At 40.8% G+C, this 17327-nt stretch overlaps 1 protein-coding gene across 3 annotated transcripts in view; it reads right to left on the bottom strand.

The window, feature by feature from the left end:
- DAPL1 (death associated protein like 1) overlaps positions 1–16648 on the bottom strand; it is a 67352-nt gene extending 50704 nt beyond the window's left edge. For 2 of the 3 annotated variants that reach the window (XM_055108608.2, XM_003832698.5), the window contains exons 1-3: positions 16528–16648; positions 7538–7625; positions 4795–4855 (exon numbers count right to left, since the gene is read on the bottom strand). In XM_055108608.2, coding sequence (XP_054964583.1) covers positions 4795–4855; positions 7538–7625; positions 16528–16585 — 207 coding nt within the window. In that variant the 5' untranslated portion in view covers positions 16586–16648. Of the gene's footprint in view, positions 1–3782; positions 4239–4794; positions 4856–7537; positions 7626–16527 lie in introns of those variants that run through there. The other variant, XM_055108607.1, reaches the window with a different exon arrangement.
- Positions 16649–17327: the final 679 nt, after the last annotated feature.

The raw sequence follows: 17327 nt of genomic DNA, 5'->3' as shown, positions 1-17327 counted from the left end.
ACTACAAATAAGTAGAAACAGCTTTCCAGAGTATAAGCTACAGCCAGCTGTGTTTTAGTCTGACATTTTAACTTCGGGGAAGCTGTGGAATTTTCATCATTAGTCTTTGTAAAATGATAGTGTTTGTAGAATGAAAGGTGTTTCTTGTCTCATTCATTAGGGTAAGAGAATCTAGGGTAACCCCACGAGAGAAAGAATTCAAAGCCAGTATATGTACAAGGATCCTGCCTTGCTGTGGCTCCATTACAGGGGCAACATATTGAACTTAGAAAGTGGATCAATAGAAACTTCCACATTAAGAATTTACCTTCATCTTGGGTAGCTGCGACCTCAGAACCTATATTTTTCATTTCAGAGAAAAAGCAAAAGAAGTGTGATAGAGGTCTTTATGACTAGAGAGCCCTGAAATTCTAGATGCAAGAAAATCAGCTGCAGGTTTTGTTTTAGAGCCTGAAGTTGGGTAGTATTAGCAGACTGGCAGCACTTTCATTCATCTTTCCAGGGTGTTAACTTCCAACTCGAATATTGGCACTTAAATTTCCACACCCTGTTAAGCAAACTGCTTAAAACAAAACATTCAGCTCTCATCAATGAAATTCAGGGATACTCCTACAGTGATATTAATCTACAGAACAAGAGAAGCCTTTTAAAATTTGCGATGCCTTTGATAGTTTTCTCTCCCCCAGGATCCCATTTCACATACATCTCACTGGCTTTGGCAGTGGTGACCCAAAGTCTGGAAGCTTGAGAAAAGTAGCCCCAACTTTAACCAGGCTTCAGCATTTCCCCCTCCACACCATAACGCAACCCCATTATGGATGTTTTAACTGGATACTTTTATGTTCTGAGAAGTTTCACAACTATTGCCAAATTTATTGCCATGACTGTCCAGAGGATTAATATATTTGGCAGTATCATTCTTGTTCACTCCCTGCCTTAAAATAATTTTTTAAAAGTAAATGAACGAGCACAAATCCCAGAGGAGTTACGTGACATCTAAAAGGTCAAATAACTTCTAAGTAGTGGGTGGAACTTGATCTAAGACCAGGTCTCCCAGATTTCTAGCCTAAAGAGCTTTTGGGCTACACAGCCTGTTTTCTGCAGGAATACCATGTCATGTGTTCTGCCACTGGGCAACATGAATTCTCTTATTGAGGGCTTCAAGAGGTGGGGAAGGCTGGCTGGAGAGTGAGGAGGAAAGCAGAAATGAGGTAGGGTGGGAGAAAGCAGGCTGTGTGGAGGGGAGAGGTGGGGAAATACTGTGGAGGTAGATTCTAGGCTGCTTCCCACTTTGATTTACACAATTCCAGCCCTTCGGGGACTATTTTTCAATCTCCAAAATCTTAAACCCCATGTTGATTTTGAAGTAGGAATTCAGAGATGAGTAGCATACAGAGAGAATTTTCCTGCCATGATTGAATGGTTGATGAGTTCCTATGGAGAGGAGTTTCTTTAGAGACTTAATTTCTTAAAATAAGTATGAGAAATAACATGGGTTCTTGAGTGTAACTGAGGGCATGAATGCATGTTAATAAATGCAGAGGATGTGACTCTCAATTCTGCCACTGCATTTATTCTGACCAACTGTATATTGTTAGGTCTCTGTGGCAATACATACCGTGAGGAGAATCATTGTAGTGCAGGAAAAATGTATTAAAAGATACCTGTATGTCTGTATCTTTTATATATCGATTCATATATTTTTTGAATCACCCTGTATAGTTTATGCAGCATGGCTACTCAGTTTTAAAAATCAAAGTATTTACCTACAGTAAAATTTACCCTTTTTCATGTGCTGCTTTATGAGTCTTGACAAGTACATACAGTTTGTGACTACAACCACAATCAAGATGAGTAACCATCCCATCATTCCCCCAAATTTCCTCTGGTCATTTGTAATCAACCCCTCCTACTCAGTCCCACACAACTGCTGATCTTGGTAGATCTAGTGGTCAGCAGGTGTCAACCCCAGGTTGACCTTTATTGTGAAATCTTACTAGGTTTCAGGTTGAATGATGGATTCGGTGAGATTTTTCTTAGCTATATGGAAACACATGGATTCTACCAATGTTCGTTTTTGAGATAGTCCCTTATGGTAATCTTGGAGCTTATTTTTGTTGCTGGTGCCTTACGCTTTACCTGGGATTCCAAGTGAAGGCAGGATGCAGGCCTGGGAACAGAAGATATTACTTGCTGAGGGCTAAGTATCCTAGCACTGTGCATGTATTATGTAACTTCATTCTACTCTCAACATGTCCCTATGAAGTAGATACTGGTACTCACACTCCCATTTACAGATAAGGAAAGAGGAGCACAAAAAAGTGAAGAAACCTGCCCCAGGACAAAAAGCTAGTAAGAGACACAGCCAGCACAGGAACCCGGCAGCCTATGGCTGATGCCAGGACCTGCTGTCCTAACCAGTAACCCGTGCAATCTTAGCCACAGTCCTACTCCACTAAACACTGAGCTGAGCACAAAGGTATATTTTAAAAAATAGGTATAGTTTCTGTTAAAAATGTTTCTTTTCTTTTCTTTTCTTTTTTTTTTTTTTGAGATGGAGTCTCGCTCTGTAGCCCAGGCTGGAGTACAGTGGCATGATCTCGGCTCACTGCAACCTCCACCTCCCGGGTTCAAGCAATTCTCCTGCCTCAGCCTCCTGAGTAGCTGGGACTACAGGTACCTGCCACCACGCCAGGCTAATTTTTGTATTTTCAGTAGAGATGGAGTTTCACCATATTGGCCAGGCTGGTCTTGAACTCCTGACTTGTGATCCGCCCACATCAGCCTCGCAAAGTGCTGGGATTACAGGCGTGAGCCACCGTGCCCGGCCTGTTAAAAATATTTCTAACAGCACACCATCTCAATGTTCTCTTATGGTTTCCAAATACAACTGATTATTGTTGTTAAGTATTGTTACTTAGGGAAGAGATTATTCTTTTTACCTTTGAAATAAAGAGGTGATATGTCAAAGACATAAGCATATCACATGTCTATAAGAACAGAACGTAAACTCTGGCATCATACCTAATACACAGCATGACCAACCTTTATTGACCATTCCTTTTCAATACTTTATTTCGAGTTAACAAATATTTTAGGGGAACATGTCTATTCTATCCATTTCCACTTACAACTGTGAGCATTCCCTTGCCCTAAGGAAGTGGTGTTTAGTGGGTGGGAGCAAGAGAATATAAGATGTGTGAGCAGGCAGCTTATGTTACAGGGTGTCATGCACCAGCCCTGCCTCTGAAGCCAGGAAGGCAGAGAGTCACTTATGACTTCACCCTAAATCGACCTGAGTGGAGAACCAAGGCTCACATGTGAGAAGGCTCTGTAGCTATGGCTCATCATCAAGATCTTACCTTGTACAATCTGCCCTGTAACATCATGGACTTTAGATAAACTGTCTTATTTCACTGTCATAAAAACCAATACTACTAACCCTAACAGAGTGCAAAGAGGTTACTCTGTGCTGAGACTCTTCCAAGACCTTCATGTATGTGAGCTCATTGTCTCCACGTAACAACCCTATAAGCTGTGCGCTCTTCCTTACCTCCATTATACACACATGTAACTGAACCACAGGATAAATAACTTGCTCAAGGCCATACAGATGGTGATGAAGCCAGTGCCAAATGGGGGGCCCGGAGGCCAGCTGCACTAATCTTTTTCAAAGGCTGAGCTGGTGGTCCTCAGGCATCTGATTTTGGCTGCAACAGCAAGTCTTCCTTCTACAGAGGACACTTTGTCCCACGCCTTCCATAAACATGGCAGTAGCAGAAAGAGTGGCTCTATATTACCTTGACTGTAATGTACCTGCCTACTAGACATAGAATAAGGGCCCTCACTCAGCTCACCTACAAAATTTGAAAACAAACTTTTCAATCCAGAAAACCAAACCACTGTCTACTTGGTAAGAGTTTTCTGAGTTTCTAGAACTACCTAGAAGGAATTCAGGACATATGGCCAGGTGAGGTGGCTCACACCTCTAATCTCAGCACTTTGGGAGGTCGAGGTGGCCGGATGGCCTGAGGTCAGGAGTTCGAGATCAGCCTAGCCAACATGGTGAAACCCTGTCTCTATTAAAATACAAAATTAACTGGGGGTGGTGGTACATGCCTGTAATCCCAGCTACTCGGGAGGCTGAGGCAGGAGAACCACTTGAACCCAGGAGGTGGAGGTTGCAGTGAGCTGAGATCGCACCATTGCATTCCAGCCTGGGCAAAAAGAGCGAAACTCTGTCTCAAAGAAAAAAAGAAAAGAAGGAATTCAGAATATAGAAATAAAAATAGTCCTGGTCAACTACCTTTATAAGCAGACTTCACTGGGTAAACCCAGCTGGTGCCCAGCCTTCCTCCAACCCTAGACCATGCAACCCCCTACCACCCACCCTCTCCTCAAATCAATATCTCCTTATAGGAACGCAGGGGCAGGGAGGAAGGTCAAAAACCGCTGAAGCCCCACTCCACAGGCTGCCTTTTATAAAAACATGCCAATGTTTCCAAGAAATATTTGGGATGGCAAAGTACCATTCTGCAAACTCAGCATCATGATTCCCACTTTCTTATCTTATTTTTGAAATGATTTATTAAATGGACACTTTAGGAATTTGAGAGAAGCAGCTTCTCCCACTCAAATCACTTTGTGTTCCTCTGACAGAGAACAAATTCTTTCACAAGGACATCAAACCTCTGGGTTGGAAAAAACCTCAGTGGTCATCCGCTCATTCACCCATGCAGCCGGATCCACTGGGCAGATTGACTTGGAGCACTATGTGATTTGCCCACGGCTCACCTTCTCCAGTGTGTCATTCAGGGCATCCAGTGTCTGTATTTTGGCAACATTTGCAATGGCACTGTGAAGATGAAAAGAAACTTTGAACAGGACTTAAAAAATTTTCCCACTGAAAAGGCCACATGATTTATAGAGGGTTGTCTCTTCAGCCTTTTATGCTTTCACTTTGCTTAGGAACATCTAGAAGACACAGATTTTGCCTCTGTGTACCTATGTGCTACACACAACAAGCTTTGCAGGCCAAATTATTATTATTATTATTATTTTTTTTTTTTCTGAGACACAGTTTCGCTCTTGTTGCCCAAGCTGGAGTGCAATGGTATGATCTCGGCTCACTGCAACCTCTGCCTCCTGGGTTCAAGCGATTCTCCTGCCTCAGCCTCCCAAGTAGCTGGGATTACAGGCATGCACCACCATGCCTGGCTAATTTTTTGTATTTTTAGTAGAAACAGGGTTTCACCATGTTAGCCAGGCTGATCTTGAACTCCTAACCTCAGGTGATCCACTCGCCTCAGCTTCCCAAAGTGCTGGGATTACAGGCGTGAGCCACTGTGCCTAGCCATTTTTTTTTACCTTTTTATTGAAATATGATATACATACAGAAACATGCACATGCTATAAGCATATAGATTGAATAAAATTGAAACCACTAGTCAAACCAGCTGCCCCTAAGGATAACTGCTATCCTCATTTATAGCCCCAAAGACTAGTTTTGACTGTTTTTGTGCTTCATAAAATGAACCGTCTACAGCTTGTACTCTTTTGCATCTGGCTTCTTTCTCTCAGGCCAAGTTATTTTGTAGGAGAGTTTCAATCAGGGCCAAATCTACAGTACAATGTCTTGAAGAAACTCTGCACTTGGCATATTTTTTTTTTTCTGGATGGTTTGTGTTGGTTTGTAGAAGCTATTAGGAAGTGGACATGGATTGATGATGTTTGGAAAATTCTGGTCTAGAGCATATTTTTAAAAAGCTATTCTCTAAGATGACGTACAAAGGAGTGTTTGTCCATGAAAACAAGGCTTTCCTATCCTGTGCACATGCCCTGCTAGGAGATGTAAATAGCAGAGGGGGATATATGTGGAGCTAATGATATTTAAGCCTAGGGTCTCCTGCCACAGTGGCTCCTCCCAAGGCCCTGGGAGGGGCCCTACCCATTTCATATCGGTCATTTTTGGTTATTTTTCTTTTAAAATGGCCCTGAAAGTCCATAAGATTCAAGCTCCGCATAACCTGTTTCTGTCCCTGGTACTTAGGGCAAGAGCTATCTTTTGCTGTTTAAGTTCTGTAAAAGTCCAATTCCTGTCATTTAACGACTATTAGAAAACAATTGAGTTTTTAAAGAAGATTCCAATCACCATCTTATTACTCTCTAGCCAACTCCCCTGCCTGCATTGTTCAGTGGATGTTAGAATTAATAGTAAGTCCCATTTTTCTGAGATGCAGAGAAATGAATGACCTGTCCTTTGGCTGTCCACTAGTAAGTCATTTCCAAGATAAGACGCTTTAGTTCCTGAGCCCCTGGCTCAGGCAGGTTAACTAATGTCACAATAAGCAGGGCACATGCTTGACTCAGGTTTTAGATACAGAATGAATAGGTCTCAAAGTTAATCAGCTTGCAATTCAATCGCAGTCTGATATCATTTACAGAATGCATTCACTATTCTAGGAACTGTCCTAGATGCTGGGTCAGAAGACAAATAACATGTGACCTCCACTCTTGAGGACGCACAGCTTCCCTTTTGTCATGTGATGGTTAGTTTCTGATATCAGAAATAACAAATGACTTGCTGCTAATGGAGCGAATCAGTATTTCATTCTAAAGTGGAGGGAGGCAAATCCTCAAAAAATGTCTTCCCAGAAATTAGGAAGCAATCTTTAAAAGTGATTTAAAAATAATTTTATAGAAAAGAGTCAAAGAAGTGCATTGTCTATTTCCATTCTCTTTCTGATATGGTTTAACTCTTATGGAGGTGCCTGGAGCATCCTCTACTCAGATCCTTTTGAATTACTCATCAACTGATCTGTGGAAACCATTTCAAAATTAATAGTCTCTGAAACACTCCTCAGAAAGAAACAGTTCTGCGTGTTTCTTGTTTTTTGAAATGCTCTGGTTTTCCTTACCCAAGGCCTAGACTGGTTGGGCCATTTGCTTACCTGATCCAGCCCACAGCTCTCTGCTGAGTTCTGAGAATAGGGCAGGCGTCAATGTTATGGTGGAAGGAGCAGCGGGGAGGCTGCTCGGTACCTATGTGCTTTCTGGCTATGCCAAATACAGTGGCCATTACTTTCTAAATAATTCAGTGATGGGTTTAAAACAAAAAAGACATTTATTTTTAATTCAGGACATTTACTTCAGCAGACAGCATATTATGAAAACAGAGCCAGCCTAGGAACAATATTTTAAAGGCTGATCTGAAAATAGGATAAAAGGATGGGTGTCAGGTTTGGATGCATGTAGGACTGTGCCTATTAAGTGCAAGGCTGCTGGGCTGGATGCAGACAGGAGGAGAATGGGTGGGAGTCGTGATGGGAGCCCTCTCAGAGGGATCCCTCCAGAGGGTAGCCACCTACCTTTCCCCACCCCTCACCCTAAGTCACCACGGATCACGCCCTCCCCCTCCTGCCCCCTTCTCTGGCTGCCTCCAAAGGCATAGGGAGCCTTGGTTTGTTCTAAAATAACTCCTGGAGGCAGAGTCACTCAAAACTCCTCAAGGCGATGGAGAAAAATTAAGAGTCCCTACCTTGTTTTCTCGAATCCTGTTTTTTTGGTATGTCTTTCCAAGATGCCAATTTCTTGTTTTTTGGAAATTCTCATTCCTCCAGCTTTTACTACAAACAGATAAAAATCAGCATGGAAGTTAGAACAGTGAGAGAAGGCTTGCTTTGTTATTAAAGGTATGACTTTAGATTTGAAAATAATTTTTGAACTTATTTTTTAAAGATCTAAACGTTTGTATAAAACAACACAATAAAAAAATATATATATTTTATTGGCAAACCAGGTGTGGGTGGAGGAAGGGCTGAGAGCTACTTGTTTATGCTCAGAGAAGTGGAACCAAGACTGAAAAAGCAGAGGTTACACCTTAGATTTGGGGAGGAGAATAACAACATACTCCCTTAGGCATTTCACTGAAAAACATTTTTTCTTATTATCAAACCAATTACATTCCCCACAATAGCAACCGACAATTACAACATGACCCTCTGTTTTCCCACCAGATTAAAGTTGTGCGTGGCTTGCATTTTTTTTTCCAACCAAAGCTTTCAAAAGCCAGATTCTGAGAGATGAGCCAAAAGTCAGTGCACACAGTGATAAAAGGCATTTAATTCAACAGAGATGGTTCTGATTCTACCAGATACCCACCTTCCATCCAGACCCCAAAACTCCGGTGTTGGCCAAGCTCAGATGTTCTAATGAGTAATTAAACTGCGTTAATAATCCTGCCATTCAAGTGATCAATTAGTGTTAATTAGGCTACAGATGACCTAACAGCAATTCAAGTGTTTAACAATGTCAGATGAAATCAACTTTTGAAAAGGAACAACCCATTTCAAGATAGCAAGTCAAAGCAAATGCTTTTTTTCTGTTCCCAGGAAATTTGCACATCTAAAATCTGACAAGCTCAGATGAGAAAAAGCTAAATGGACATTGATTTGTTTGAACCTGTTAATTCTTTTTATGAAAATGCCAGATTGGTGATTTTCTAAAACTGTGGTCCAATAAAGTGAAAAATAAAGAAAATGTATTCTATTTTTCTGTGCCCTTGTGAACTGACTTCATCATTGTTCTTTACAATTATTACTTAATTTATTGTCTTGGTTATCTTATCTGCATAAGGCCCAAAATTCAAAAGCCATAAAAAGGTCTGCAGTCTCCCTCCTACAATGATTTTCCAACTTCCTAGATTATCTCCCAAGATACTGCTAATGTTATAAGCTTCCTGTGTCTTCATCCACAGTTATTCTACACATACACTCAGGTTTTATTTTTTATAAAATGGTAGCCTAAGGTACACATTGCTCTACATCTTGTTTATTTTCTTCACTTAATCACATATTTTAGAGAAAGTTCCAAATCTATATTTACATCTACATCTATATCTCTATATATCATTTGTGTGTTTTTCTTTTTAACATCTGCTTTAACATTTTATTGTATGAACATCCTGTGTTTACTTAACCAGTTCCCTAATGTTGGACATTTCATGTGTTTCTAATCTACTGCTATCACAAACAATGCTGCAGTGAATATCCTTTTGTTACCAGAAAGAGGTGTCTTGATCCAGAATCCAAAAAAGGGTTCTTGGATCTTGCACAGGAAGAAATTCAAGGCGAGGCACAGAGCTCAGTGAAATAAGCAAGTTTATTAGAAACGACTCCATTACAGAGTAGGGTGTCCTCAGAAAGTGAGTGCACAAACACACTGTTTTTCAGTTTTTCTTATATAGGGGTCTTGTCTATGTAAAGACTAAACTGTGACTACATGCAGGTGAGCAGGCAACATGACAAGATTTATTATTCTACTGATGTAAAGAAAACCATCCTTGACGATTTGGTGTGTGAGTACATCAAAGCATAACTGTTACTATCTTGAAAGCATTATCATTATGGGTATTGGCACATCTGGACTTTCTGTGGTTGTAAGAGTTTGTTCTTGCAGGCATTACCAAGCTGCTTCCTCAGCTGTAAACATCTTAGCATCATGCGGTTGTGACTAGCAAGGAATGTGCCTCGCTCATTCTAAGATGGAGGTGATTTTCAAATGATGTCACTCTGGCTCTTTTAGGTTCTTGCTCTCCTAACAGTTTTAGATACATAATTTTGCACAAATACAAGCATACCTGTGGGGGAAATTCCTAAAAGTGATCTTGTTAGTTCTTAAGAGTGTGCGTGTTTGGAATTTTGTTAAATCTTGCCAAATTGCCCTTAGCAGAGGTTGCACCAGTTTAGAATCTCACCAGCCACGATGACAGTTGTTGTTCCTCCATACCCCTGTTAACAATGCGAGCTACAAAGTGTTTGGTTTTGTCAGCCAGTAAGTTACAAAATAGACAAAGGTATCTCACTGTTTTAATTCTCATTTCTCATGTTGTATTAAAGGTTGAGCTTGGTTCTGTGTTTTAGAAGCCATTTGCATTTCCTTTTCTGTAAGCTGTTCAAATCTTTTGTCCTTTTCAATTGGATTGCTAGTCTTTTTCCTATCTTTTTCTTACCAATTTATAGGAGCTCTTTTTCCATGAGATACATTGCAAATATAAAATATTATATTGTACCGGTTACTGCTTTTTGACTTTATTGATAATGTTTTTGCCAGTCAGAAATTTGCTGTTTTTATGTGACCTTGTCAATCTCTTATGGGTTTTGTATCACTAAGATCTGTGGTTTTACTATTCAACTATTCCTGCATTCATGGAATAAACTCCATTTGGTCATTTGAATTACCAAGTTTAAAAAATATTGATTTTTGTATATAAGCCTCAGAAAATGCTATCTTTATACATTATCTGCTTTAAATTATATATATATACACACATTCTTTATATACATAAATTATTTATACACACGCATATGGCATACAAAGTAATCAGCAACAAAAATGAAATTATATGGAAACATTTCTGAATAGCCATGGAATACAGGTGAAATAAATCAAGGGATGGGCTTTTTCCCAAAGAATGTTTGAGGCGTGTGTGCCTCTGTATGGGAGATGGCGTCTGCTCATAGCACTGTTGCTTAATGCTAAGAAGAATCAAATAAGAGCTCTGGGGCCTTTGATATACCTCCCAACAGTATTTTTCATTCTCCTTATGACAAGTGCCTTTCATATATAGTGTGCTGTAATTATTTTCTTGTTAGTGTTCCTTTTGCTTTCCCTGATGCTATTATTCCTACACATTTTCTTCTACCTGGATTAATTATTATTACCAAATATAGAAGCAAAATTGTTTTAGTTAAAGATGAGAAGACCTGGCTGGGCATGATGGCTCACACCTGTAATCCCAGCACTTTGGGAGGCCGAGGCAGGTGGATCACCTGAGGTTAGGAGTTCAAGACCAGCCTGACCAACAGGGCGAAATCCCATCTCTACTAAAAATACAAAAATTAGCTGGGTGTGGTGGCGATTGCCGGTAGTCCCAGCCACTATTTGGGAGGCTGAGACAGGAGAATTGCTTGAACCTGGGAGGCAGAGGTTGCAGGGAGCTGAGATTGCACCACTGCACTCCAGCCTGGGTGACAGAGTGAGATTTTGTCTAAAAAAAAAAAAAAAAGGAAAAGAAAAGAAGATCTTTGGAATGCTGAGTTCTGTACCACTCATTTGGAAGGACATTGACAATCTGGGAATCTTCAGAGGAGAGTGACCAGAGTGAAGGCAGACATGCTACATGAGGAACTAGGGAATCTAGTAAGATAACTCCTGAAAAAGCAAAGACTCGAGAGAACTTAGGGAGCCATCTTCAAAGATCTGAAGGGCTGTCATGAGGGCAGAGGAGCAGTTTACTGGTGAGGACATGTTATGTAGGGTTGGACAACTCTATTCCTCCTAAGCTCTGTGACTGTGAGTAGGACACTTAAAACTGCTCTCAGACTGTCTCCACGTCCTTCAATGGGGAATAATACTGACTATTGCTGTCAGAAAATAGAGGTGACATATGAACCTGGTGCATGGTAGGCACTTACTAATTACTAATTATTATTTATATTTATTTTATGTGGTTCCAGAGGTGAGAACGAAGACCAAAGACTAAGAGTTCCAGAAAGGTACAGTCTAGCTACTTGTAACAGCTTGTCTTATTCAACATGAAATAGATTGCCTAATACAATAACGAGTTTTTTGTACCTCAGTGTATTAAAGTGAAGGAAAGAAGTTCTTTTGTCATGAATACCTTAGGAGAACTTTGGGGAATTCAGTGGAAGTTGAACTAGATTATGTTTATTATAAAGTCCTTATTATAATTTCAACTCTTTTCATCTACCTCTAAAAAAGATCCATCACTTCTTTCTCTTTGGAAAGAACATAAGGCACTTAACAAAGAAATAATTGCCAAAAAAAATTTTTTTTTTTTTTTTTTTTTTTTGAGACGGAGTCTCTCTCTGTCACCAGGCTGGAGTGCCATGGAGTGATCTCGGCTCACTGAAACCTCTGCCTCCCAAGTTCAAGTGATTCTCCTGCCTCTGCCTCCCGATTAGCTGGGACTATAGGCGCCTGCCACCACACCCAGCTAAACCATAAACATGGGAGTTCCTCATCCTTAGGAACAATAAGATAGACATTTTAGGGGGAAGAAGAAAAAGTCCTCCCCATAAAGATTCCTACTTCCATCCAGCAGTCTTTAAATCCTCTCTGTCATAGGGCTGTAGGCTCTAACTCAGCAATTTTGGAAGCATAAGGGAAACACACATTGGATTTCCAGAACAGAGTTCTTGTTCTGGTAGCTGGTACCAAACTTGTTCTGGTAGCTGATCTTACTCGGTCATCTATGTACAGTAGAAAGAAGCAGAAGATAATATCCCTAGACTACAGATGGATACACTGATATAGATTTGGGCTCTCACTACATTGGGGTGACTGAACCAGGTGGAGTCAGTTTGTGGGAGGGTCATCTTAAAATCTCTGCAGGGAACACTGATCACAATGATCTCCTGGGGTCTAGACAAGCCATTATTTACAATGCAACACAATCAGATTCTTGCTCATTTTGCTTATACTAGATACCTCTGACTCAAGAGACCTTTTCAAAGTTTCACTGTATCCAAATCGATCCATTTAAGTTTGTAATCCTTTACGTAACTCCATGTTTGGGACTATCCTGCCTTTTGAACCTTTGCAGAAAGATCAATTGGAATTGGGCAAAGGAAAATATGAACTGATTTAACATTTTAACAGGATTTTGAGTACAAATATGTAAATTAAGACTTTCAGTCCTTTCAATAATGAAGATGAACTAGAGATAGACAATGTAAAAAAGGGAGATGCTCTTTTAGATAATTTCACTAGAAAACCTAAATTTAAGCAGGGAAAATGAAGCTTTGCTTTCCCATCTCTGCATGAGAATTATACTCTTGTGACTGCTTTTGTAGTTTATAAATTTTTAAAAATACATAATTTAGTTTAGAATTCTAAATAATAATTTTCCAGCTAAGATTTTCCAATCTTTTTCACAGTTTTCGGTAGAGAGTAGTGAAGATAAACATAAGCCTGCAAAAAAATTAGGCTTTTTCCTTCACAAATCCATGGACAATGTATGTGAAAAAGCTGAAAGGCACAAAGGTTTGTGCAAACTCTGCCTTGTGAATGAGAACATGTATTTGAAGGTTTAATGAAAAGTTTAGATGTTTGCAAAATGCTCACTTTGCATTCACAGTTAATTTATTAGGAAATTTTAGGCTGCCAATCAAGACCCCCAAAACCCTCATCAAGAGAAGGTTGTGGAGCAAACAGAAAAGGCTTTAGAGTAAGAGGGCTTTGACATGAGGTCAGCTTCATTTTCCAATTCCAGCTCCACTTCCCACTGGCTGTGTGGTTTTCGGCAAGTCCCTCAATCTCACTGAGTCTCTGTTTGCTCTTCCATGAAACATCACCCATCTGCAGGGCTGTTGCCACGTCTAGAAGTCTCTTTGCTGTGCCAGGTGCAGTCAGCATTGAGCGAATGGCAGCTGTTCTTGCAGTCCTCAAATCCCTGTCCCCTGGGGCAGGAGGAGGTGAATCTCACAGCCTCTCTCTTCTAACTTCATGGTTCTGTCCTGTTCCAATGCCCCCAAGTTGACTTGAGCAGATGGAATTGAGAGATTCAAGCCTTTGGAGTGTGTGAGGGTTTTCAAATGACCGTGGTCCATATGCAGTTTATGGTTGTCCCCCATTTTCTGCATTAGTTTTACAATTGGTCATACTCCCCCTCCAACTTCCTTCTCTCTTTAATGAGTCAGAAAACATATTCTCTTTAGGGATTCAGTGGCAACACCTCTAATGGCTCTGATTCATTTGGCTTAGACCCAATTAAAAAGTGCAGGAAATATAGAAAAAGTCATGAACCACTGCTCTTCTTTCTATTCATCATATATCTGGCTTCCTGGGGTCACCTTCTACTCACACATTTTTGGTGCTGCTGTTCATATAATGGGGTTCTTCTGAAAGTGAGAGTGAGACAAATCAAGAAAGCAGAAAATTCCAAGTTCTGCTTACTGGAGCCCAGGCCACCTTGTGTTTTATGTAGTCTCATTTCACAGCATAAATGTATAACCAGGGCTATCAGAGATGCAATATATTATATTAATATACATTAAAGTGAAACCATTGACCGCTCCATAGATAGGTAGGAAAGGGATGCAGCTGGCTGACTTCTAAGTGATTTTTTTTTTTTTTTCAGATGGGGTCTCACTCTTGTTGCCCAGGCTGGAGTGCAGTGGCATGGTCTTGGCTCACCGCAACCTCTGCCTCCTGGGTTCAAGGGATTCTCCTGCCTCAGCCTCCCAAGTAGCTGGGATTACAGGCACGTGCCACCATGCCTGGCTAATTTTTGTATTTTTAGTAGAGATGGGGTTTCACCATGTTGGCCAGGCTGGTCTTGAACTCCTGACCTCAGGTGATCCACCCACCTCGGCCTCCCAAAGTGCTGGGATTACAGGCGTGAGCTACTGTGCCCAGCTGAGTGATTTCATTTTTAACTGTGATGGGATAGGCACATATTTTTTCCATTGCAGTTTCTTTCTGTTCCGACTACTGCAGTAGTGTCTAATGCCGCTCCAGCATCAGGATGTCTTGAAATTGGGGAGGATAATTTCTTTTGATAGTGATGTGTTCTACCGGGCCTGCATTTTAAGGGGGCTAACATTCAGGTGCCAGATACTTTACAGAGGTGATCTCTTTTAATCATTACAACAAACTTACTAGATAGATGTTATTTATTGCATCCTGTTTCAGAGATGAGGAAACTCAGGCTTGAAGATGTGAAATGAAGTTGAGGTTCAAACCCAGGTCTGTCTGATTCCAAAGGCTATGTATGTCCCACCCTCCCCACCGAATCATATCTTCTTCCCACTTTTAGGGATCTGTATTTTGCTTATAAAAATCAAGTGAAAAATTAATAGAATTTTGGCACTTGTTTTTGTTCCATAAATACAATTTTGCACCACCACAAACAGATTCAGACTTAAAATTAGTGGCAAGACAGGCTGAAGGATGACACTTCTTTGTTCCCTTGTGCTCAGTGGGGAGGCAAAAGTCTGCCTTCATCTCCATTCTAATTATCCAAAACCTCTTATCTGTAGTGTCACAGTTCATAATAATTAATTGTCATGCCAGAGGCATTGTGACATGCTTGATGGAGTCATGGTGTGCTATGTACACAGAGTAATTAGCAATCATTAGTGGTGGGGACAGAAAGTTCCCGGTGGTTTCATTCGAACTTTCATTTGGTGAAGTTTATGAGTTTATGTCTGTGTTCTTTGTGCATAAATGTAGTTTAGCAAAACAGGTTTCATCTTAGCCATTTTATGAAGGGTTGGAGTGGAAACGACATAATGAGAATGGAATTCTTTTTTCTTTTGTCTTTGTCTATGTAAGGAGCCTGTCTTCCAATGATTTGCATATATACTTCCTGACTATTAGCTAGCATAATTAACTTTAAATATAGGTAATGTTAAATATTGCTAAATTTGATTACAAATATAAAACATCAGTAATCTACCAGAGGAGATCAGACCAAGATGTCTAGAGCTGGAAACTCAGAATGAGTAGTAAAATCTGGACTCTTTCTGGCCAGGCTACCAGCCGGAAACCCACCAAAACAATGTTACATTTTGACTCTCTGCGAAGACGATACCTGCCATCACCCTCTGCAGCAAAAATTATTGAAATAACCTTGGCCTAGAGGTGCCAGAGAATTAGACAGTAAATATGTTTTTGTAAATGGAGAAAGGCAAGAACGAAGCAGTCAAGCTTTTGAGGTCTTTCTTCAGTAAAAAAGAAGGAAAGCAGTTGGAAGAATATAAAACTGACTAAAAATAGGCCTGTACACCTTAGCCAATCTATATGAACATATGGTTAAGTACAATAAAACTAATTTCCATATTCCAGAGAGTCAATATAGATAGCATAAATTAAAAAAAAGACAACTATGGATGCTTTGCAAACACCTTGACAGCTACTTTTTCCAGTCAGCCTCCTCAAGTGCTGTGTCTTTATTTAAAAGTACTTCTCAGCTTGTTGACAGGTAAATACATCCCCAAAGCCTGAGGAGGGAGAAGGAAATGTGATTGTTGTCGTCTGTGCAGAAGCTGCTTTGCCTGGGTAGGAAGTCACATGATGCACAGGCATCTTGGGGAGACTGAGTCTTACAGCTGGAACCTCTAAAGAGAAAGGTTTCCATGGTAGCAAATCATCTTCCTGGTGTAGATGTGTCACTGCTAATCTACAGCCAGGGCCCCGAGAAAGGCATGCTGCCTCGAGGGAGGAAAGGTGCAACCTCTCTACCTATGCCTTTCCACTAGCCCCAAATCCATACACTCCCGTAGGTAATTAGGTTTTAACTCACTGGGGGTCTGACAAATCCCCGGGTGGCTTTACATACAAGCTAAGAAGGATCAAAGACATAAGAGGAAGTCAGGCTGCATGGAGTTAAAGTCATACTGGGTAGACAGAGAAGCTTCCGTCTGTTGGGGTGCTCCATGGAAGGCATTGGTGGAAGAGGGGAGCAGCAACAGCCTGCAGGACTGAGGGCAGGTGGCAGCCTACCTGCAGGAGGATGTCCCCCTTTCCGAGGGGAGAGCAGGTCTTGCACTTCATTTGCCATAGCGTGTGCCAGTGCCAGTGCCAGTGCTGGTGCTCTGGAGGCCGAATGCCAGCTGTGGCTGCCCCACCACCGCACCGGCTTTATAAAGGCAGGGGGCAGGGCCCCTTAAGGGCATTGCTGAGCAGCAACAGGGCTTGTCATCCAGCTCTCCGGGAAACCTGCATCTCCTTGGCAAGTTTTCTCTTAGAAGAAGACTTTCTTCTTCCCTCCATCTGGGAAGGCAAGGTAGACGTCTGCAGGAGACAGGATATTCCTTTCTTTCTTTTTTTCTCACAGGAGGAAAGGGAGAGGATGGAGTTCAGTGGAATTCTTTTTCTCTCCAACTGTTGATCCCTCAAGTGTGTATAGTGCACCTGCAATGTAACAGGCTTTTTTCATATTCTGGCATGACAAGGAGGCCAAGACAAGTTCTCTGCTTCAGGACATCTGTAGTCTTTCTAAAGAGACAGGTATAGAGCAAAGTCCTGTGCCTCTGTCCCAGTTTTTGCAATTATAAGCATTTATACTAAGAAAATAATTGGAAATGTATACAGAGATTTCTGCGCAAGGATGGGAATCATATGCTTCTTTTCTTTTTAAAATATTGATGGGAATCAAGATAAACATCTCCAAATACAGAGGGATAGTTAAGATGAATCAAGAAATCACTGTGAGAGTATACCTTACAATCATGTTTTCAAATAATACTTAATGATGTAGAAATATTAACGATAAGATAGTGAAAAAGTAGACAAGAAACCAA

This window comes from Pan paniscus, chromosome 13, assembly GCF_029289425.2.
Source record: "Pan paniscus chromosome 13, NHGRI_mPanPan1-v2.0_pri, whole genome shotgun sequence".
Classification (NCBI taxonomy): domain Eukaryota; kingdom Metazoa; phylum Chordata; class Mammalia; order Primates; family Hominidae; genus Pan; species Pan paniscus.
This window is presented reverse-complemented; position numbering and strand designations above follow the sequence as displayed.